The sequence below is a fragment of the Calidris pugnax genome, unplaced genomic scaffold (assembly GCF_001431845.1).
Source record: "Calidris pugnax isolate Ruff unplaced genomic scaffold, ASM143184v1 scaffold56, whole genome shotgun sequence".
Classification (NCBI taxonomy): Eukaryota; Metazoa; Chordata; class Aves; order Charadriiformes; family Scolopacidae; genus Calidris; species Calidris pugnax.
Genome location: NW_015090839.1, coordinates 9,701,186 through 9,724,288, shown reverse-complemented (window position 1 = coordinate 9,724,288; position 23,103 = coordinate 9,701,186). Strand labels below are relative to the sequence as shown.

Below are 23,103 nucleotides of genomic sequence, written 5' to 3'. Positions count from 1 at the left end.
CGGGCCCAGAGAGGGGTGGCAAATGGAGTTAAATCCAGTTGGTGGCCAGTCACAAGTGGTATATCCCAGGGCTTGGTACTGGGGCCAGTTCTCTTTCATATCTTTATCAATGATCTGGATGAGGGGATCAAGTGAACCCCCAGTGAGTTTGCAAATGACACCAAGTTGGGTGGGAGTGTTGATCTGCTTAAGAGTAGAAAGGGTCTGCAGAGGGATCTGGACAGGCTGGATGGATGGGCCAAGGCCAACAGTCTGAGGTTCCACAAGGCAAAGTACTGGGTCCTGCACTTGGGTGACACCAACCCTATGCAGGGCTACAGCCTTGGGGCAGAGTGGCTGGAGAGCTACCCAGCAGAAAAAGACCTGGGGGTGCTGGTCGACAGCCAGCTGAACATGAACCAGCAGTGTGTCCACAAGGCCAAGGCAGCCAACAGCATCCTGACCTGTATCAGGAAGAGTGTGGCCAGCAGGGCTAGGGAAATAATTGTCCTCCTGTACTCAGCACTGGTGAGGCCCCACCCCGAGTGCTGTGTCCAGTTTTGAGCCCCTCACTACAAGAAAGACACTGAGATGCTGGAGCGTGTCCAGAGAAGGACAACGAAGCTGGTGAGGGGTCTGGAGCACAAGTCTTATGAGGAGCGGCTGAGAGAGCTGGGGTTGTTTAATCTGGAGAACAGGAGGCTGAGGGGAGACCTTATCGCTCTCCACAACTACCTGAAAGGAGGTTGTAGCAAGGTGGGTGTTGGTCTCTTCTTCCATGTAACAGGTGACAGGACAAGAGGAAATGGCCTCAAGTTGCACCTGCCAGGGGAGGTTGAGACTGGGTATTAGGAAAAATTTTTACACTGAAAGGGTTATTAAGCATTGGAATGGGCTGCCCAGGGAAGTGGTGGAATCATCATCCCAGTATGTAAAGGAAGGGTAGAGGTGGTGCTTAGAAATACGGTTTAGTGGTGGTTTTTGTCAGTCTTAGGTTGATGGTTGGACTCGATGATCTGAAAGGTCCCTTCCAACCTAGACAATTCTATGATTCATGAAGTGTTATATTTCAATATCACTTAATTTAGGTAATACATATTTGCACGATTTTTCAAATCAAGGAAATAGTATTTTTTACTAAATATCATCAGAAACTGTTATAATATACTCCCAAAATAAAAACACTGCTACAAAGGGAGCTTCTCTAGAGTGACATTCATTTATTTAATAACACTTTGTCCACTAAGAGCTTGGTATAGCTGATGAAATAAGTTACAAAAGCATTTTCACCAGGTACTTCAATATTGAAGTTTGGTTTAACTTCCATAGTTCAAACAGGTCAACAGGTTTGGAAACTCTTAAAGAGCAAAGGGATGTCAACCAGAATGTGGTAACCGCACAGAAAAGTGAAGGGCACCATAAAATAAGGATTATACCGAAACAAAGCCCCTCAAAATTTTCTATTTACGTTTCAGGCTTTTTTAAATTCTTTTTTAAAATCTTATTACAGGCTTAGATTGTACAAATAATTACAAGCCCATAAATAGCAATTATAGCTTGATTCAAGCTCATGTTAAAAAAATAAAAGAAACCACCACCCCACCCACAACAATACCACAGTATTATATTTTAAGAAGCAGATAATTTAAATCTTTCAGAAAACTTCTCAGGGTAGGAATATCCTCAAAATGCAAGTTATTATGCAACTATTTTTACACTCACATTCCAAAGCATTTGGCTCTTTCCTCATTTAACCTTAAATTTTTATGTGTTTTCAAAATTTCTTATCTAGGAAATGGCTGGCAAAGGTTTTGACACATTCACATTCAGCAGGTTGAAAGTTAAAGTTGGTTGCCCCCATTACAGAAAACAATGCTTAATGGAAAAAAAAAAACAACAACAAACCAAAAACAGAACTTGTGAGAAAAAATGTCTTCTATATAGATAGGCAAAAAAAGCGTTGCATTACAAGATTCAGAATCTGCACTTACTCTTTACCCCTTTCTTCCCCTTTCGTTCCTTCTTGTACTGTTCCTTCAGTTTACTTATTAGTCCCTGGTCTACATCCCAAACCTCAGCAGTTGGGGACAGGTCATCTTTGTCTACATGCAGCATATTATTAAAAGAAAAAAAATCAGCAATTGGCAATGCAAGCTGTTGGCGATTTACTATCATAGCTGTATAAGAGCATTAATAAAAGTTCTTAATAAATCTTTACTTTAAAGGTGCAGTCTCAGTTTTAAGTTTACAAAATACTAAGTCTCATTTCATACAGTTTTCCAAGGCACTGTATAATATCAGTTACATATTTGAAATTTTTGTGTTAATTTGTTACTAAGGAGCAAACAAATTAAGCTTCATAAGTAACTGCTTATGTTAGATACTTCAAAATATACAAAAATTCATTTGCGTTCAGAAACGATTACTGCATCTTTAGAAAGACAGTGTTAAGAAATTATTCAGCCAGTGTTGAATAAGCAAATAAAAGTATTCATGCTATATTACTCATGAAAATGCAAGCTGAGTAAGTCAGTGTCAGTTTATTCATGAAGACCACCATGCATCCTCTCGCACTCATTCTACATGCACAAGAAAGAAACCTTGGTCCTACATATAACCAGAGAAACAAGTCTATAAATACAGCTTATTACATAAAGATGAAGAAAAGTAATTTGCATGGGTGAATAAATTGACATCCCACTGCATTCCAGCAAATAAATTATAATTAGCAGAAATACAACATTCCATAGTAGATTCAGAAGACATGTCTTTTTTCTGTTTGACAAATATTGCAGAGTTAATTATACTCCAAGAAAAGTCAAGTCTCCACTTCACTAAACTATCCATCACAAGTACTTCCGGAAACACAGAATTAGTGAAAGGATTCCACCTTAGAAACTTGTTTCTAAGACAAGGTAAATGTCACATGTGCAGAAGGACTTTTGCTAAAAGACAACTAGGCAGCAACCAAACTTGGTTTGTGAGCCAGTTAAGCCTTACGCTCACAAATTCTTTAGACATAAAATAATAAAACTAAGTTCCTCAGTACCAACTTCCAATCATACCTACAATATCAGAGTTTTCACAAAACAGCAATTTTTGAGGTTATAACCATTACAGTTATAAAAGCGCACAAGAGAAGCCATACGCTACAGAGAGAAATAAACATGCATTTATGATGCAAACAAGTAGGACCTATTCCAAGTACATGTTTCATGACAAAACATGACAAGGAATGAAAAAATATCTGATGGTATTTTCTCATCGACCAAGAGGGATGAGAAAATCATTCAAATAGGGTCAATCAGTGACAAAGAGAAACAATCTTGATCAGAGAGGTGGAATATAGAAACGGCGAGGGTGGCAAAGGCATGAAACAGGCAGCATAACAGCAAAGTGCCCTGAGCTGTCCCCAAAGAACTGCGGAGAGGGGAACAGAACAACGACATCCTACACCAAACTGCAGCTGCAACGACCAAACTGCAAACACAAAGACCTAAACCCTTCTAATCGCAGGGCCGAAACACTGACAAGAATAGGGATTGGTGAGGAAACATAAGAAGGACAGAAAGATAAATCAGAGGATATGCCCAGCCAAAAGAGGAAGGAAATTAGAAAAAACAACCAAAGAAAATCCTAAAATCCAATGAAAGGAAATTCAGTTAAGAACAATTAAAAAAACCCAAAGCACTATTAATAAAAAGAAAATAATCAGCTAAGTTGCAGCATTGCAGAGAATAATTCTGGAATTAAACTGAACCAGAAGCTAAACACACGTAACAGCAACGTAATGCTGGTGTATATAAAAAAACCCAACCTAATAAAAGAATGCCACAACAAAACTGTCATTCTGTGTTTTAAAAGGTGTGGTGAATTAAACCAGAGGTAGTCCACATAATTCAGTGATGGTGATGATAAAATTGACATGTCCAGTCTGCGTTCTACATTAGAAGTTTAGAAAATATGTCTGTGGATTGCAAAACAAACAGGGCATTTAGATATCAAGACAAAGAATTTCAAGGAACTGGGCTCATTCAGTCAACAGAAAACAGGAAAAGCGTAAGCCTGCAAACATAAATACTGAAAAACAATGCTGTCGGCTGCTGAAATGTAGGTCAGAAATAGAAAACTAGATAAAATACTAACTCTGATTAACCGAAGAGGCTGTGAAATGAATTTTCACGAAGATTTTTAGGAAAACCCAGCAGTGTTTCTCTCAGGTATGCCTCACTCAGCTATTTCAGGATAGAGCCATGTAAGATCAGAAGAACTCCATAATTCCCCCCTTGGTAGAGAGGGAACTTCCTCAAATTGCCTGCAGTGTTTATAGCCCACGCAAAACTGGCACCAGGACAGTGCAGAGGATCCAGGATACCCACTGGCCAATACCATTTAGTGGAAAAAGGTGTTATGTTTGCAATTTTGTTTTTAATTAATTTGAAAGATGACCCACAAGACTCTGAATTCCAGTCAAACTCTGCCACGCAAAAATTCTGGGCACAGTCATTCTCTGACTCATGGTCCATCTGTAAACAGAACTTTTGTGTTTCATAGAGAGAAGAAATTCAGTGACGAATATGTAGTTAGTCATTGAAATAATAAGCAGAATAAGAAGACTACATAATATACAGTATCTTTAATTTGTAATATACTATATTATAATATGTATTTATTCGTGTTCGCTTAAGCAAACAAATTATATGTACATCTTTTTCTTGATGATACCGTATCACTACAAGGCATTTACTATTTTTTAATCTAAAAACATACATTCATTTGTGAATGTACTGCGTATTTCCATCCTTCATTTAACACTGTTTGAATTTGCTCATCTTCCAGTATTTTGAAGATAAGTTGTTCCTAAGTAAAACATGTCGCATGACAGGACACTTTAAATCACAATGTCTGGGAACAATTTAAGACTCAAAGTATATTAAATGAGGCACTTTGGAAAAAAAAAAAAAGAATTTGTTCATAAAAAACTGTATTACAGGAAGAAAAAAAAACCAAAAGCAGCACAAAATTCCACATTTGGTGGCTGGTCTGCAGAAGTTACATTGTAAACTATCAAATTTGGCAATGAAATATTTTAGCATATCTGAAGTTAGACCTACAGATAATACTTTGGCAATTAAGTATTGAAAATAATAATAAAAGCAAGACTAGGCAATAGCTTTAGAGCTTAAACATCAGAAGTTTGGTTTCCAGAGAGTAAATAAAAGCATTACAAAGAAATACACATGTAAACATCTGTATTTTTTCAGAGCGCCTAAATCTTTGCAAGAGTAAGAAGTGATAGAAGGATGCCAATGACAGCTAAACTAAAACAGGAAGGAAAAAAGCTGTTAAGAGAACAGAGCAATTGTTTACATTACGAGGAGAAGAAAAATATGAATTATAACTGAAATAATAAAGATGATTGATGCAATTGTTTAGAAAAGTATTGGCAAGTATTCATTTAAATGCAGTTTCTCCTAGTAAATAAATAAATAAAAGGGTGGACCCAGAGATTTCAAGCAAAAACAGTTTCATAGAGTTCAAAATAATGTGCAGGCTAAAATAAATTGGTTTAGGCAATGTTTTATTTTATTGTAGAAGGTCTTTAAGTGAGACAAAATTTCATATATTATTTTTGATAGGTAATAAAGAAGCATTGCCTTAAAGTATTTCAAATGTACACACTGATCTTCAAAAAAGTGACACTTAACCCCAAGACTGATAGATTGTATCCTTAAACACCCATTAAGAAAAGAACAGCTGTACTAAAACCGCTGACATCCTATGAAAAAAAACATTGCTACTGCAGTTGGAAGAATGTTTTCTGACTCATTTAAACTGTAAGTTAGTACAAAGTACACAGCAAACTTATGGATATTGTCTTCATAAGGCAAAACTTAGAACACATACTTTTGAAGATGAAAGTAGGTTTATATTTACTTCCTCCTCCCCACTTCCTTGCCTCAGACAGAAGTGTTTTGGTAACTACAGAATTACTGCAGTTAAACCAGTTGTCACAATAAAAGCTGTCACAAGAGTGTACACATTTCCAAAATGCTCTCACTTTTGCTATGGACTTGATTAAACTGTAATAAAAGACATTAGAATTGTTCTCTGAAAATTTTGGTGGGTCAATTTGTTTTTTAAAATAGATTTTTTGAATTTTATTTTATTTTAAAGTTTGGGACAGCAACTAAGTTGCTCAAAAACAAGTTTGAAAAAACATTAACTTGCAAAATCAGCATCACAAATAAATCAGAATTCCCCCATTCTGGGTAACTACCTGAGAAGGCAACCGAGATCTAACAGACTGGGAAGTAATCTGGGAAAGCAATGACTTGGAATTTCAGTAGTTCAGTAAGTTTCAGCAGTCTGCTCTGAGAAAACGCATAAAACTTTGCATGAATTATAGTAACAAGCTGTCTTTCCTTCCATATACAATTATCATACGACTGATGTTAGAACAGAACTTTTTGCATCCCTATACATTTGATGGGATGCTGCAAACAAAGTCAAAACCTTGGCTTTGGGCCTATATGTATCTATAGGCCCTGTTATACCAAGAGATTTGCCTGTTTGGCCAAATAAAAAGACGATCAAAAAACTAATCAGATAACACTGCTTCAAAGGCGAACACCAACAAGCAACTAAAGTGCTTCTAAAAATAGACCAAAACTAATGGTAAGAGTTTGTCCGACTTCATCTTCAACTAGAAATAAGACTGATTTTTAAAAATAAAGGTGACTAACCCTTTGATACTGATTTCCAGGAAGGAATGCTTTCTAATCCTTGATACCTTCAAAATCAAGACAGGATGATTTTCCTGGAAGATGTGTCAGTATTTTGATTTCTGTAGATCTTTATACTCTCTTTTCCCACCAAGGTGTTTAAGTATGACAAATTCTTCTCTCAATGACATAAGATGGTCAAACAAGATTATCTACTTGCACTTTTTGGCCTTACAATGAAAGACAGTACCACAGTTCAGAAACGAAGATGGTCAATTTCTCATTTCAAGGTGGATGTGAATTACTTGGTTCATTATTCTTTTTCCTACCCAAATTCTTTCCCTCTTTCAATTTTTTCTTTCGAAACATGTAGGGTCCAGAAGTTTCTGACTTAACATATTTTGGTTTTTATCAAATTTGTAACCTACTTAATTTTATTACATACTCTAAATTAAAATAAAGAAATAAAAAGTTGGGCACATATGAAAGTATTATATTGATTCTGTTAATGCAAATCACGTTAGCAATAACATCTAAAGATCTCAACCAGAAAACATTAATATATAATTGCCCATTTTTAAGTGTACACTAAAGAAATTCATTTAACTCCAATACAAAAAGTTTTAGGCTCCTGACCAGCAACAAACGGGGGGAAAAAAAAAATAAATATCAAATCAAGATTTGAAAGCAAATTTAATTCAGGTATGAAGGCATTCTGAATCCTAGCCTTCTTATTCAAGAAAGAAAACAGACTCCTATTTTGGTTTTGGAATCAAAACCAAAACAAATGTAACTATAACTGTGTATGTGGCAACTACAACAGCATATATACATATATGAAAGTTTTAGCATCCAATACACTATTATCTAAGCATTAGCATTTGATTATCACAGTCATCCACGCACTCACACCATCTTAGTACTGCACCTCTTACGTACTATCATGAACAAGTATTCCTTTATTTCTAAATGCCTTTGTTAGCATCTTACCCCACTCTGTTCCATCTCCTGAACTTCGAGCTTCTCCGGCTCCCTCACCATCTTCAGCTGTCACTAAAAAATCAAATTCTTTCAAAGCTTCTTCAGTATCGGGGTCATCTGTAAGGTCAGCAGCTAAACCTTCATTACCAATCTGCAAGCAGACAAACATTTTTCTGCATTTGACTCATGAACAGATTTTCTACTCAAATATTTAGGTTAGAATTGATATAGATTATTCCGAGTACTTGGTTGCAGGGGAAAACATTCTTCAACATGAAATGCAGAAAAAAACACGTAGAGATAGTCAGATCTAGAGTTGCTTATTAAAAAAAAAAAGAGCGCGAGCAGTGCAGTCTAGTGATCATCAGGAAATGAAAAGAATACTGACACTGGTTTTGTAGCTAAATCTGATCTCGTACATCCCCATCTTCATTTTTTATTTAAAACATACCATTTGGAAAATTTTATTGATTTTCTTGCAATATCAGTAGCTCTGCAGAGCAGCTTTACAAACAAACTATGGTTTCTACTGCTACAGAAGCCTTTTTTCCTTTTTGCTTTCCAGTTCTACTTCAGTGTTAAGCATAAGCTTGGAAAATAGGGTGTTTTCAGAAAAGCGTCTCTTTACTAGTTTTATTACATCATAAACAAAAGAAACATCCCCCCTACCAAGGCATCAGTGAAAAGGTTTCTCTCCTTCTGCAGGTGAAGAAAATTTCCACATGGGGTTATGTTTCTATGAGTTGCACAATATTCTTACACTTTTGCAGGAAGAGATAACTTTGACAAAGACGACTATAAATGATCCTTCTACTTTCTATAAAAAACAAGCTTTGTCAAGAGCAAAAAAATAAGAGAAGTGTCTTCGTATGTGCTTTACTTATTAGAAAATCTATTTATTGAACTACCTACTGCTTTAGAACAAAAATGATTCAAGTCAAGTTGGGAGATTAAGACTCTTGCAGTACAGGAGAAAAAGAGCTACTGGAGACAAGTCTCTGCTAGGTTCTTAACATATTTGGTAAAAGGTTGCATAAAAGCAAGAATTAAACATGTATTTGGCATGAAATTGATTTTTTTCCCATTACATAACTTAGTTTCTTCTAAGGAATTGTCCCTACCTTCTCCAAAATTCAAAAAGGACGCACATTGTATTGTGCTAAATTTGCCTCATAAAGAGACTCACAGTATGCAGTGAAGCCGAGATGGCCAAATGGCCAAATTAGTTCTCTCTTTCAGCATTTAAGCCACATTTGCAAACAGCTTGATTGGTTGATTTCAGTTTTCAAGGCAACATATTAACTAAACCACTAAATTTACTAATTATGCACCTGCTTACAATCCGTTTGGATAACAAAGGTACAACATCTTAATATGACAGTTATAATTATCTGGGGAAAAAAATTCCCTTTTAAAAGAAGGGTATTTCAGATCTATATTAAAAAAAAATTTAAAAATCTTTTACTTTGTGTTTCTTATTTATCCGGTGCTTTTCTTTTCCTTCTGCGATATCTTCTATCATGTCACTCTCTTCTTCTTCATCACTATCATCTGCATTTTCTAAGAAGTTAAATGTTTCAAGAACATCACCAGAATTCCTACATAAATAAAAACATTAACAGAGAATCCATTTTACTTGCTGAGAAGATTTTAGAAGATTAATCAGATTAAATGCAATTGCTACCTAACAGCTTAAGAGCTTTAAAACTAGCAAAACAGTAAGAAGTGGTTGTATGAAGAAGTTTCTACAGGTGCTGAATTAGTGATTGCAAAAGCACCACTCAACAGAATCTTGCCTTAAAGTGGTTATATGACAGAAATGCAACTTTAATACACAATATATTTTCCTGTATATAGTATACATGTATGTATGTAATACAGATACATACATTCCTATGTATAATCATCTTCAGTTAGGTTCACAACCATTTTTAGTCAGCTAGACTCACAGGTGTTCAGAGACACTACCGTTGAAGGTTCAATGTGAACTGCGCAGTACAGATCAATGACCAAGTAAAACATACTTAAACTTTATGGATTTCTTATCTCTTCATTTACCTTTTGATATCCTGTCCCTTTTGTTTTGATGAAGGCGATTCACCCCCGTTGAGGATCTGTTCTAAGTTTTTTGTCTCTACTGAACCATTTGGTTCTGAGTTGGAGAGTCCAAGCAAAGACCTTACCCGCTGGGAGCGTACATCCAATATTGTGTCTGTATAACCTACTTCCTGAAGGTACCTAGATGTAGTAAGAGAAGAAAGGGGAAAGGACATTTGAGGAAAAAGGAAAGAAATTTGTATTGACTGTTAAAAATTAATGCCACTTCTATTTCGTTTATGGAAAATATGCTTCATTGCTCTCCATCTCATATGGAAAACTTTATTCTATATTGCTTAAAGCTCAAGACTACGATGTCCTGAAAAATGAACCACTGTTTTCCCACCTCAGTTACTGGGCTTCATAGAGGAAGCATACATACAGCTCCTCATGCTTCAAGGAGAAGTCTGAATACACCAATACTCAACAGTGTTACTTACTGTCTTAGTAACTGTCTGCCTTGCTTCCAGGTCAATTGGCTATTTTGAGGTACTGCAGGAACCTCCGTATCTTTGGTTTCTTCTGAAAGATATAGTGTAATAGTTGGATGGGTTGGGGTTTTTTTTATTCTCATTTTGGTTTTTGTGTAAAGATCAATTTACTTTTTACAAGACATCAAGTGAAATTTAAGTGAAACACATTTAAGTGAAATTAAACACAAATCTTAAAAAAAAGCTTGACATTAGATGCAGTTTCATGCAGTCTTTTTTAACCAAATAATATTTTTTTCTCATTTTTTGCTGAAGCATCAAGCAAATACTTAAACAGAATAGAATCAGTTGAAAAATCCTGGCCCCTTACATGCAGAAAAGGAACTAGGAAAATATTTAACTTGTACACAAAAGAAAACCTTGCCCTGATCAGCAGAAGTGTTACTACTAAGAAAACAGGCCGTATCTCTCACAAAGCAGAGATCCTTAGCAAGCAACATAGAAAATACAGTTAAAATAAGAGAAACAGTGACATGTATCAGCATTTGGAGAAAACTAACATGTCAGGTTTAACGCAAATTCCTTCAGTTTACTCTCAACAACTAAAATCTAGACCCGCTGCACTTTAACTATGGCAGAAACTGTAAAACATGCTACAACCTAATAGCTTAAGGATTTTTACATCTAACTTACACTGGTTTTTAACACATATGAAAAATCCCATCAAGCAAGAAATGGGAATAATGACGACTAGTTTCAACCAGATATAAAAATACCAAAAATCTGGCATTTTTAAAGCAGAAAACAAACAACAAAACAAAAAAGGGCGTGTGTGTGGAATAAAAATCTTTAGACCACAATTTTAAGGCACATTATACAAATATAGGCCAAGAGTGCAACTTCCCAAAGACCTACGTTTCAAGAGAAGTCACGTGTAGTTCTAGTTATTAAATAGTCCAATGTTGTTATGAAAAATGCTTTCCTCTGTTTGCAATATTGTGAAGAGAAAAACTTATGATCAACTTTAAATCTACATTGCATAATTGGATGTGCTCCAGAGTACCATTAAGGATAGCCTCATTTTTCTCTTAGGACTTTTTTCCTTGATTTAAGACAAAAACAGAAGCAAAGGCACTATTCCCCCCCCTTTCTTTAAAAAGAAGAATCCTATAAAAGCACCAAAACCCAACAGTATTTCTTCTGTTTATTCTGCACTTAATCTTTCCTTCTGGATTCACGGCACAATGGCAAAAATTATTAAATCCTTCAAGAAGGAGCTAAATAAGGAATTGTGTAACTTCACTTAAAGCTTTGACATTCAGAGCTCCTTCAAAAAGGAACAGTCAATTAATTTTGATTTTCAAACCGTTACCAAACATTTCCAAGGTATCTTCTCTATAGCACACCTAAGGGAGAGTGAGCGGCAGAACGAAAGCTGCAGTAAGTTGAACAGAGCAGATTTAGAACAGTGTATAAACAAGTTATACTAAAACAGGCTATTGTAAAAAAGTTACCTGATTCAAAAGTTGGCATTTTCAAGTCACCTTGGTTCAATTCTGTGCCATATTTTAATTTATGATATTTTGCCCTGAAAAAGTATGTAAATGTTTAACAAATTACCATACAATGTTTTTATCAACTCAAAACATTCTACTACTCCCTTTAAAACAACCATACTAGCACAATACAATTTATCCAAATAAAACTGTTGTGATAATTATTGTATCATACATATTCCTATTCTTTAGAGAACCCAGTTTTAGGATAACCTTCTTACAATTACTCACAATTATCAAGTAACACACAGATGAGAGTTTAGTATGTAAAAAAAGCCACATTCTTGGAAAACGTGTTAGATACTTGGCTATTAAGAGAACTTTTCAAAAAACAGTAGGTTCAACTATTTAGCAGAGATTATTTTTTCAGTTGTAGCACTGTCACATCCAGCCAATCAAACTACGCTGAATGAGCCTCACATTTGGCATTCCTGCCTATTTGTCACCTTCAATTTCTGCTTCAATTTCTCTCCTGCTCTGCCTTTGCTTATGATAGAGATTTTTTCCCTTTGAAGAACCATGTTGGAATGTTAGATTCCCTCATGTATTCTCTCACTAATTTTCTCTTCTTCATTGACTGGTGGCTTAGCTTCCAATTCTACTCAGTCCATCTACGCAAACATGCCTCACTCCTTCCCATCTTCTGTCTCTCATCCCCTAACCTCTCCTTCTCCATCACTTTTTTTAAAAAAATCAGTCTTGGTGATACTATTTCCATGCCTTCCAAATCTTATTCTGTGCCTAAATTGCCTATCAAAATGTCTTCAGCTTCCTTTACCTCCAGGATATCACATGAACTACCTACACCTACCTCCTGGAATTCTCTAACTTTTGTCCTAGACCTTTCACAGTTTCATTTTTGCCTCATAGATCCTCTGCAAAAAACACTCAAAATTTCAGGGAAAACTGATCTAGATGTTCTGCAATAGAGCTAAGGTGAAAGATCTCTGTTAAAAATTTAGAAGTCATATTTTTAAAAAGTCTCTATAAAATACAGCTGGTTTAATAATTCGAAATTGAAGATTTGACCAAGGTTTTCAGTGTAACTGAACCATATCTAGCTCCCATCAATTTTGAAGACTACTCTCAAATATGAAGCTTCTCAAGAAAAGGTAGATAATGGAACACATACTGGACAAAACCAAGGATTTCCAACAAATCTTCGTCTAAAATGATGCTGTAAGTTTTCCATACTGGAGGTGTAAGTTGATCTCAAAATCTGCTGGATATACTTAGTGGTATAGAAGATTTTCTTCTAAATTACAGAAGTTTCTGCTAAAGTTGCAATTAGGAATGGACTCATTAACAAACTATCAGTAGATGGCACTATTGAACCTTTATAATAAGATAAAATCCTGCATTTCATAGCAATTACATGTGAACTAAAAGACTGTAAGGCTCCTGAAGGCAAGGTATTTATTTGTGTAACCTGAATCTGACTGTCAATTACAAAGAATCATATTTTTTAAATTATTTATGAATATGTTCATATTTCAACCATGCATTAGTAAGCCTCTCTACCCTAGATGCTGTCTTTAAACCGAGAGACAAAGCTTTGTTCCACATTGTAATAGGGCAGGGTTCCACCAACTTTTGCAGACAGTGTACGCGCTATGATTTATATGCACTATAAAGTACTGTACATTTGGCAGTAAAAACAAAACAAACCACCAATCAAAATGAAAATAATTAGGAAATTTTGAAGTTAAATAAAGCTGACAAAGTGTTTTTGCTCAACTCATAAGTGAAGCCAATAAAGCACTGTAATTGAAAAGCCAACCTAAATTTGTTCAATTTAGATTTGTGGTAAATACTATTTAGGAGCAGTTGTTCCATTTTAGAGCTACAATTTCAAAACATTAATTAAAATTCTGCTTTAATTTATCATTATAGAAGATAATGATGTATCTGATCTAAAATTATACCAATGACTACCCACTACAAATAAGTCAAAATACTGCTTCATGTAATGACATTACTTACATCTTTCATATCACATCCGATGCTCAATTTTACAGTAAGAAATTAATATTAAATCCCAATAAACTACGTATTCACACACATATTCCTCTCTGTATTGTCACACAAACAAGGGTAATTACTACACATCTTAAAAGTCACTAACAAGCTACATTGTTGTTGATAAGTCAATGACATTACTCCCTCACACCACACAGTAACTGAATTCCACAAGAGGCATGTTTTGAACCCTTCAGAGTACTGGGCTGTTGATCTTCTAAGGCTGGGTTTCCATGAGTGAAAAAGATGCCTGAAGCTGATTTAACTGCTGAAACCTGCTACTCGGTTGCAAGGATATAAGCCAGCTCCAGTCCAAACCCCATAAAGTCAAAATATAGCCATAGTTTTATGATCTCAGCAAGCCTTATTAACTTGAGCCCAGCACTATGCTAATGAAGCTTGGAGTGGAGTGGCTCAACATACCCAAGAGAAGACGTCTAGCTGGGTCTGCAAATCAGCATAAAGGAATATCCACTAGCTACCACAAAAAATCCCACATATATAACTACTTAAGACCTAACATTAAATTAATAAATTCATAAAATTCATAGAGAATTATCAAAATATTTAAGGACATTAAAATAATAAACCATATGTTACTTCTCTGAAACATTATCACACCTGTTGTACATCTACTTAGAGACAGATGTGTGAAATACCAACTATTTTGTAAATACTACTGCATCTTATTTTATCTTCACACTGATGCCCCGTTTCATAACCTCCTCCTGAGAAATCACAACAGTCATCATTGTCTGAATGAGTTTGTTTCTGACTCCCTAGAATCTGATATTTCACCACATGAAACTTTTGGACTGGCTCAGGGAGTTAGCAACAAGAGGAAGGGAAAGGGGGAAAGGAGGAATCAGGTGCAACACTGAAAACTGCTCTCAACAGTTTTCAGATCTGAAATTCTCAGAATTTATTTTGCTTTGGGATTGATTTCTTTCATTAGTTGTGATTCTTCACTCGAAGGAACAACAGCAAAAAATAGTATGTATTATCCTGAACTTTTCATTCAGTGCAACAACCAAGAAACTGACATACTATCATTCCTGGATGATTTACTGACAAGTCAGTACCTGCCTGCTTTCTTTACTCAATCCATCACACTTTCACAATTAGATCCCCTCAAACTACTGGGCATTTGTAGGAAAAAACAACAACAAAAAAAACCCCAACCCCAGAAAGCTTCCTTGTTGCCTCCCACACATTCACCAATCAACCCCAGAGTTTCAGTTCCTGGTTTTAGAAACCTTCATGACTATTCTTGCTAGGACTTAAGCAAGGATCTTCCTCTTGAAAAGTACGCAGTGTTGGCTTGTATCCACTAGCTGCCAAAACTGAAGCAAACCGTATGTTTCTGCTCTTCTGCTTCTGTTGTAGAGATGATTACAAGTTTCTTGCCCATTAGATGAATTTTGGAATTTCATGGGAAGTTGAAGTAAAAAGGCAGCATTTCAGGGGAGAGCAGGAACAAGGTTTCACCAATGCCATTCACCTTCAAATTCTGCATTCTGTTATATGATGTCTTCACACTCCAGCTGTAATTAACTGCCTCTGATTTATCTCAATAAGTAGGCAAGCCTCACAGCCTTATGGTGTGAGAAAGTCCTGCGTTTGCAGAAAGTCTCTATGTGCTGCACAGGGTTTATCATTGCCAAAACAACCAAAATGTTTTCCTTCAACTTCAAAAAGTTACTTATGCCCAAGACACTTAGGTCTGCCGTAACAGCACATTATTCCTTTGATACATTCAATTTCTTTAAAGGAAGAGCAGACACACCCCAACACTTTGCATACTTTTCATCTGCCTTGAATCCAAGCAAATTACACATTACCTGTATGATATAACAATGTCACTTCTGGTCTTACATTGGCTGGAAACCTGGAGTTACTTTCCATTTTGAGGACAGGGCTGAATGAAGAAATAGATCCTTTCTGCCTATTACTTCACCAGAAAACACATGATGTGCTGGTACAGCTTTCTGTATGAGTGTACACTGCTTCCTTTGTACTGGACACATCACACAGAGGTATGTAGCCATCCTTGCCAAAAACATTAGCTTCTAATACCAAACAAACTAATCAAAGTTATTTCTGTGCTAGTCACTTACTCGTAGTACTAATTAATAATGTAAAATTTAGATATACTCACTCTTGGACAACTAACTTAAAATTGTCTAGGTGAAGCCTCACGTCGCTTTGCTATAAAATTTAAAGTTTACTCTGACAGGAATGTTCCCTTCAAATCAAAATAAACAAATAAAGGCTACCTATTTTTTTGCCTCAAGACGTTTACACTGTTTGATTCAGCTACTTTTTTAAGAGCAATATAAAATTAAATGTAAGAATTGAGTCCACTACAGAAAGTATAGGCACATGACAAGATTATTTTTCTAGTGTTTTTGCAAAATTAACTACCAATTTTGGTGAAATGAAATATCCAGGCAACAGAAGAGCATGTAGGTATGAAGGACATCAGCCCGCATGGACTGAATGGAATTTTAATTTTTAAATCAGCACCGACTAAGACCAGAAATTCTAGCATCTACCACAAGAAAAAACAATACTTCAAAATGTAATACTAACTTTTAAAGGATTCGGTTTTGCCACAAAAAACCCCCCATTTTCACCATTTAACACATGCAAAATAGCTGTAAGGAATCAAGAGAACAATATTTTTCATCCTTTCAAGTTTAATACTACTGAAGAACATTAAAGGTACGCAATAAGGTATGTTTTTAGAACATATATTCTTACTTAGTATACCATCACTAACACATAAAACTGTCCAATTTGAATTTTCTGTTTAAGACACAAGTCCAAACAATCTGAAAATTATGCAACTTTTTATTATAGCAGACACTAAGTTTATCAGAAAACATGGTGTAAAGATGACCCACCATAAAGCCAGTTTACATAAACCGTATAATCATCTAGTAAAGACAGTTTACATAACATGATGGAAATCCTTTTAGTCTGTAAAGTCTTCCAGGTCAAATAAAAGTTCAACAATTTGTATACCTACCTTTCTTGTTTTAATGCATATTCTAACATTTTTATTCTTCTTACTAAATCTTTCTTCAAATTTTCTTGACCCTTTCTTTCCCCTTGTAAAAACGCTATCCGAGCCTGAAAACACACAAAAAAAAGAAAGATAATGGATTTTATTCCATTCTGTTCCCAAGTTCCCAAAACAAAGCAATGAAGTCTGGCTCAGAATACCACCACCACCACAAAACAAAACTGTTTTGCATTAATCACTTCAGTCAGTCATTAATAACAAAAATATTTCTGCTCTAGAGACCGAGTATTATTTTCTGTTCATAAATCTTGGCAGGTTTCTCTAGAAATAAAGATATTAAAAGTTAGTATAGTAACTCTAAAAGAAGGCACAAAGAGCAATCATATGGGACACTTCAACGTATGCACACATTTTTGTCCTTATGGTATTGTTAGCATAAACTGTATTCAAGATTTTCTTCTTAACCCAAAGTCTAATTAAAATAGGTGCACAGCACACTTTTAAACTATTTTCAATGCCAGTTTATTGAACAGATTAATAAATGGATACATGAATTCAATTACAGAATTTACAAATCTGTTATGCATGAAAGAACTATATTTTATGGATTCACATTTTACTTACTACTAAAACCAGCTAGAGGTTAGGATATCACAGGAGATATGTTCTATATTGATAAAAATAATGCCTTTTTTTTTTTTTTTTTTTTTAAAAAAAAGCATCAATCATACTACCCACCCAACTGACAAAAAAGCAATGAAGCATCCTACCTGCCTGCTAACCTACTAGATAGCTTGTATGTTCCACTGAATGTTATCTCAACTAGTATAAAAGGTTTAGTGGAAAACTTGAAAGTAGTTGAAAAATGAAGGCATTAAGTTCGTTCAGAAAAAAAGTAGCCTTTTCAAGACAAAGTGAAAGGGCTTGTATTTTGTCTTCTGCAAGCCAAAATCCTAGGGAAGATAAGGGAATTTCTATTCTTGAAGATTTTTTTAAAGGGAGTGGTGGTACATTTTCATTAGTCTCAGTGTTTAGAGCCTGAAAGAATCTAACCAGGAGGATAGCATTCTTGCACTGCTCCTTTCTCAAGACTAAGTGATATCACCACATGAAACTTCCCACATCATCCCTCACACTCCATGGTAAACCAATAAAATGTGTTCTTTTACCTTGCATTAATAAACTAATGATTTATTCAATTAAAATTTAAAACTTAGTGAGAACAAGGCAGTTATGAGTATTTCAGTTAAAAGTCTGTTACGAAAGCACTCTCAACTAGCCACTGCCACTTAGTGAGAAAGTAATGGACCAAGCAGTGCAGGATTAGTAGAGAAGAAAAAAAAAAACAAACAACCAGACTTTGAATGATTGCACAGATATTTCTAGATTACAGGTAGAGAAAAAGATACAGAATCAGCTCTTTTAAAAAGTGGGCTCCTGATGAAAAGGGGATGCTAAGCAAACCCAACAACTATACTGAACTGCAATTATGTTCCTCAGATTCTAAAAAATACTATAAAACTGACTCTAATCCAATAGAGAGTTAACAGCCTTCTGGAGAAAACAACAGTTACACATACTTCACAATCCTCTAGTATCTAATTCAGCAAATGCCCAGTCAATTTCACAAGGCGAACTTGTAATCTCAATTTTCACTAGTCAAGGATAAGACAAGAAAAGCTCTTACACATAAATATGAATGTACACATAAAATAATTATAAAAGTAGGGTGTTTTTTTTTAAAAAGTATTATGTTACACACATATATGTGCAATACCGTACTTCAAATATTTGGAAGCTGCTACATGCATACAGACTCTTTCTACAGAAATAAAACCAGAATGAAATACTTCTATAATTTTCATCTGAGGAGGGTTATGAGAGCTCTTATGCTCTTTGACTCGAAAGCACTTCTCAACTCTTTCCAAAACTCAGGTTTTCTGTAAGTGGTGGTTCTCTCCCCTTCTATTAGTCGTCTCTCTTTGGCCAGCACCCTTTTATAACTATTTGACAAGTCTTGGGCCTTATTGCATCCTCAGATTGCTGATAATGGAGAGGAAAATAATACACAGAGGGAAGCGTCTGCCTCATAAATGCTTGCGGCCAAAGTATTTTCCTTCTTCTGGAAATACTTCTGAAATACTTGGCCAAGCAGAATCAAGTCTTCATTTACTAGGTATTGCCTAGATCTCATAATTTTCAACCAGACAGCTTAATGAGCTATGTGATCTTGAGAATCAATGCACTACAGAAATAATGTTATAAAAAAACCCAAACAAGCAAACCCCAAAAATCCACCCTACAAAAAAGCCCTCAAAAAAATCTTTTATATGCAACAGTATTTATAACAATCTTCACAGGGTCCAAAAGGTTGAACAGAGAGGTTGCCACCCAGGAACACATTTCGTAATTGAGTTTTTGACATTTTTGACTTCTTTTAGCATCACTTTCTGTAATTGCTTGTATACAAATATAACTGATTTGAGGGATTATTTTTTTTTCCTCCATTGTAACCATCACATGGCTAAAACCTAACAAAAGTTAACTATGCAGAAGTTAAGAGCTTAATCTTTAGAAATATGGAAAATCAACTTAGACTTTTGGAACACTTAGTCATCAAGACCCTCAACAAAACAAAAAGAAGAATAAGTAAGATCACTGCAGATTTGCTGTATAAATTACATTAATCAACTTGCTTCCTTAAGTCTTAAACTGAGCAATGTAGAATGTCAAAACTACCACTTGATGTACTGCAGGACTATGAGCCCTAAGAATTAACACACAGTTCCCCAACATTGACTTTTTTGAAAGCAGTAAATCTCAGGTTCAGTAAAAAAAAACAAAAACAAACAGATAAAGTACACAGATCAGTCTCCCTCAGGGCTGTTGCACCAACTTCAGTTCCACATACAAAGACAAATGCTTAAGAAATGCTCTCTATGTAATACAACTTTCTCTACCTCAGATACTCCTTTCCTTTGAAACGATTCTTGGGAGAGCTAGATTCAATACAATTTATATCTATAGCACTGCTAAAAAATTCACTGGCACTAAAATTGGGAAACAAACTGGCACAGAACAATTTGGTACTCACCTTCCTTCCCTCCCCGTTATGACAGAATGCTTTCCATTGTCTTAAACCAATTTGTAAGTCCCCAGGCTGATACTAAGAGGAGCAATCCTCCTCCTCACATTTCTGTTCCCTCTACTGTGCTGACTTAGCTGCTTCTGCTGCCACGCATTAGGCCTACTGAGGAAATCATTCTATTTATTTTTTACTCCGTTCTGAATTACATCAGTTTCCTGATCCTACTCTGTATAGCCATGGGAGTACTTAGGCTGGCACAAGGGATGCAAACAGGATACCGAAGTAACAGTTCTTTTCAGTGACAAGATGGTCTCAGATCAGCCTAACTGACCATGATCTGCACATTCAGGGCACCAGAGCTGCAAAAATAAGAGTAGAGACACTATGGAAGTCAAATACAAGACAAGCCCTAACTCTTTTTGGTTACAGATTAAATCAAAATATTTTTGAAGTGTATTAGCAAGAGCATTTCTTAAGAGGGAGAAAACATGTTATTTTACAGAACATGTATAAAACACTAGTTCTGTAACTAAAAATATGGCCTCCCATGGCTTTAAAAAAATCCAGTTGAATTCAGCTGTGTACAGATTCTGTTAGAATATTTTCCCCCACAGATAGGGCTATGCTTCAGATTCTTCAAACAAGCTCAACCCGGAGTCTCTTTTCCAGGGCAGCCTGTCCACTTTCATATTTCTAGCATTTTCATGGATCTCTGAGATCCACAATATTTCTACAAAATTCAGTGACACTTCGGGCTCCCTCTACACCTTGGCCCTCAGCTGTAAACAAGAATACCACCACATGAACTTGCCCAGTTCTGTTATGAAAGTGGATTCGGGGAGCTCTGAGCAGCAGTTAGAGTGACAGGTACTTTGTATTTGTGCAAGGACGCATGAAATAATGCCTGAAACGAGGCAAGATAGAATACAAAGATAAAAAGAATTACTGAGCAACTACTTGAATAGTATAGATCCCACAAAAAAGAATTGTCTGAGGTTAAATAACTACAGAATGCACACACAGAAGGGGACAAATTAAAATTCTAACATCTAATATTCTAGACTTTGTAAACTTAATATTGTTTTAATGGTGTGTTGCATTTCAGACATACATGCAATACATTTTGTAGTTGGCAGGGTTTTAATCTTTTAAATAGGAAGACTGACCATGTGCAAACCAGGCAATAGCCTTTCACCCAACAGTCTCCAATATTTCAAATAGGAAACTGAAGTTTTCCTTGAGCGGTAGGGAAAAATAAACCACCGATGATACTGCCACTCCACATCTCTAGCATGCAATTACACTGCTTGATCAAAGTCTAACAGAAGATTTGAAGTAGTTTACTAGAGAACTTCCACATAACTTTAAATAATTTTAAAAGCTGCATTTCACATGGAAGTTGATAAACCAAAATTTAAAGAAAAAATGTTTTCTGGGAAGAAAATTAGTACTTTTCCCCCTTCTTTTTAAAGAAGCTTGAAATGTCCTAAAACTTAAGAATTACTGCTCTACGTTTCACACAGCATTACCCATAATAGCAGCCTTCATACTACAACTACATTTTATTGTCTCAACTGCACAGAAAAGCTTGATTTATCTTTATGTTGATCAATCGTATTTCTCTTAGCCATTGAGGATGAAAAGAGGGAAGTTATTACAGCATTTGGGGCAGGTAAAATTGCATATGCAACCTAAAGTTTACATAATAACTACATATAGGATTTCATAACCTTATTTTGTTAATAAATCCTGATATGCAGTATTCGAAATATTTATCCAACATCTCAAACCTAGCAAAACACATCAAAGGGAAAGAGAGGCAGGAAACCTGAATGGTAAAGCAGAGAAGACTGATTAAAGGGCTTATCTTATGCTGTTGAAACACTAACACTTTCCTGTACAAGTCAAACAATCAACTTGTAATGGATTTTACCAATACAAGAACACACTCAGTAAGTGAGTATAGATTCTTTCCATTACAGTTGTAAACATTATTAACTCTCAGACCCTAGAAGCGCATTTTGAAAAAATTCAACTGTATGTAAAGCAATGCCAGCTGCAATGTGATGCTTGTGTCTTGTTTTTCTGAAGTCCATTCAGACTTCTAGAAGGAAGGAAGGAAAGACCTGCAGTATTTTTGAAAGAAATGCAATACACTGAAGCAGCTCGGATATATACATATCCAGTGCATAAGTGTGTGCTTATATCCTGCTAGGGCATATCACAAAACAACAGTAAGATTTTTTTTTTAAAACATTTTGTTTTAATCACAAGATTATTATCACATAAAAAGACTAACATGATCTTCATTTTTTGAAGCTTATTATGCCAAAGATGAAGCAGAACACTATTTTGGAAAACCAGGAAGTACTGGGGAGGTGGAAGATTTGACCCATAACAGTAATTTAAGAGTGGTCACATGTGGGCAGCTATTAATGTTCTAGTTCCCATTCACAAAAGGGAAACCAAATGTAAGAGAAGTCTTCACCTTCGGTTTTCATCAGTCTGAAGTGTCACCTCATTCCAAACACCTAAACCATCAGGCATGCGAAAACATGAAGCATGTTTCCTGAAGGTTCCCTTTTTTACAGACTTTTTCCACTTGTGCTGATGATCATTTCTTGCTCAACTGATACTTTTTTCAAAGGCTCGTCTGATCACATTCTGATTGTTTCTCAAATGCAACTACTAGAAAAGCGACATCTTTGAGTAACTGTCCCACAGGAGTGGTGGACACAAGAAAGCCAGCTAGTTCTAAGGACCAATCTGGCAGGTTAATGACACAACTGACAGATATAAGAGAATTTATTCATCCCTAAGTTCCCTTCAGTCCTGCGATGGGTATGGCAAAGACCAACCTTGCAAAACTCTCTTCTTCCCTCAGTCTGTCCTTCCCCTTTTCCAGTGCCACCATACCGCCTCCAGTCATGCGGATCCAAAAGTTTGCTTCTGTTCACTACAGGCTCAAGTACTGCCAAGTTTCACCAGCTTCTTTGAACATCTTACAGAAAATCGAGCCTTCTACCCTATTGGTACAACTTTCACAGATCTAAGTATTTTTCCCACCTGTTGCGACTGCTTCTTTGCTAGTTTACCCAATTCACGTATCAGTCAGTTATCTAGAACCACAGTGGTACTGCCTTCATTCTGTCACTATTCCTTACTAGAATTTTTTCATAGAATCATTTTTTCTTGTGCT

General features: G+C 35.7%; 1 protein-coding gene across 6 annotated transcripts in view; it reads right to left on the bottom strand.

Annotated features, from left to right (window-relative positions):
• STRN3 (striatin 3) overlaps window positions 1-16,923 on the bottom strand; it is a 45,659-nt gene extending 28,736 nt beyond the window's left edge. For 3 of the 6 annotated variants that reach the window (XM_014941686.1, XM_014941687.1, XM_014941690.1), the window contains exons 1-7: window positions 16,820-16,923; window positions 11,728-11,801; window positions 10,223-10,304; window positions 9,744-9,923; window positions 9,151-9,283; window positions 7,695-7,836; window positions 1,971-2,081 (exon numbers count right to left, since the gene is read on the bottom strand). In XM_014941686.1, the coding sequence (XP_014797172.1) occupies window positions 1,971-2,081; window positions 7,695-7,836; window positions 9,151-9,283; window positions 9,744-9,923; window positions 10,223-10,304; window positions 11,728-11,801; window positions 16,820-16,848 (751 nt within the window). In that variant the 5' untranslated portion in view covers window positions 16,849-16,923. The remainder of the gene's footprint in view (window positions 1-1,970; window positions 2,082-7,694; window positions 7,837-9,150; window positions 9,284-9,743; window positions 9,924-10,222; window positions 10,305-11,727; window positions 11,802-16,819) is intronic. The other 3 variants (XM_014941689.1, XM_014941691.1, XM_014941688.1) reach the window with 2 other exon arrangements.
• Window positions 16,924-23,103: the final 6,180 nt, after the last annotated feature.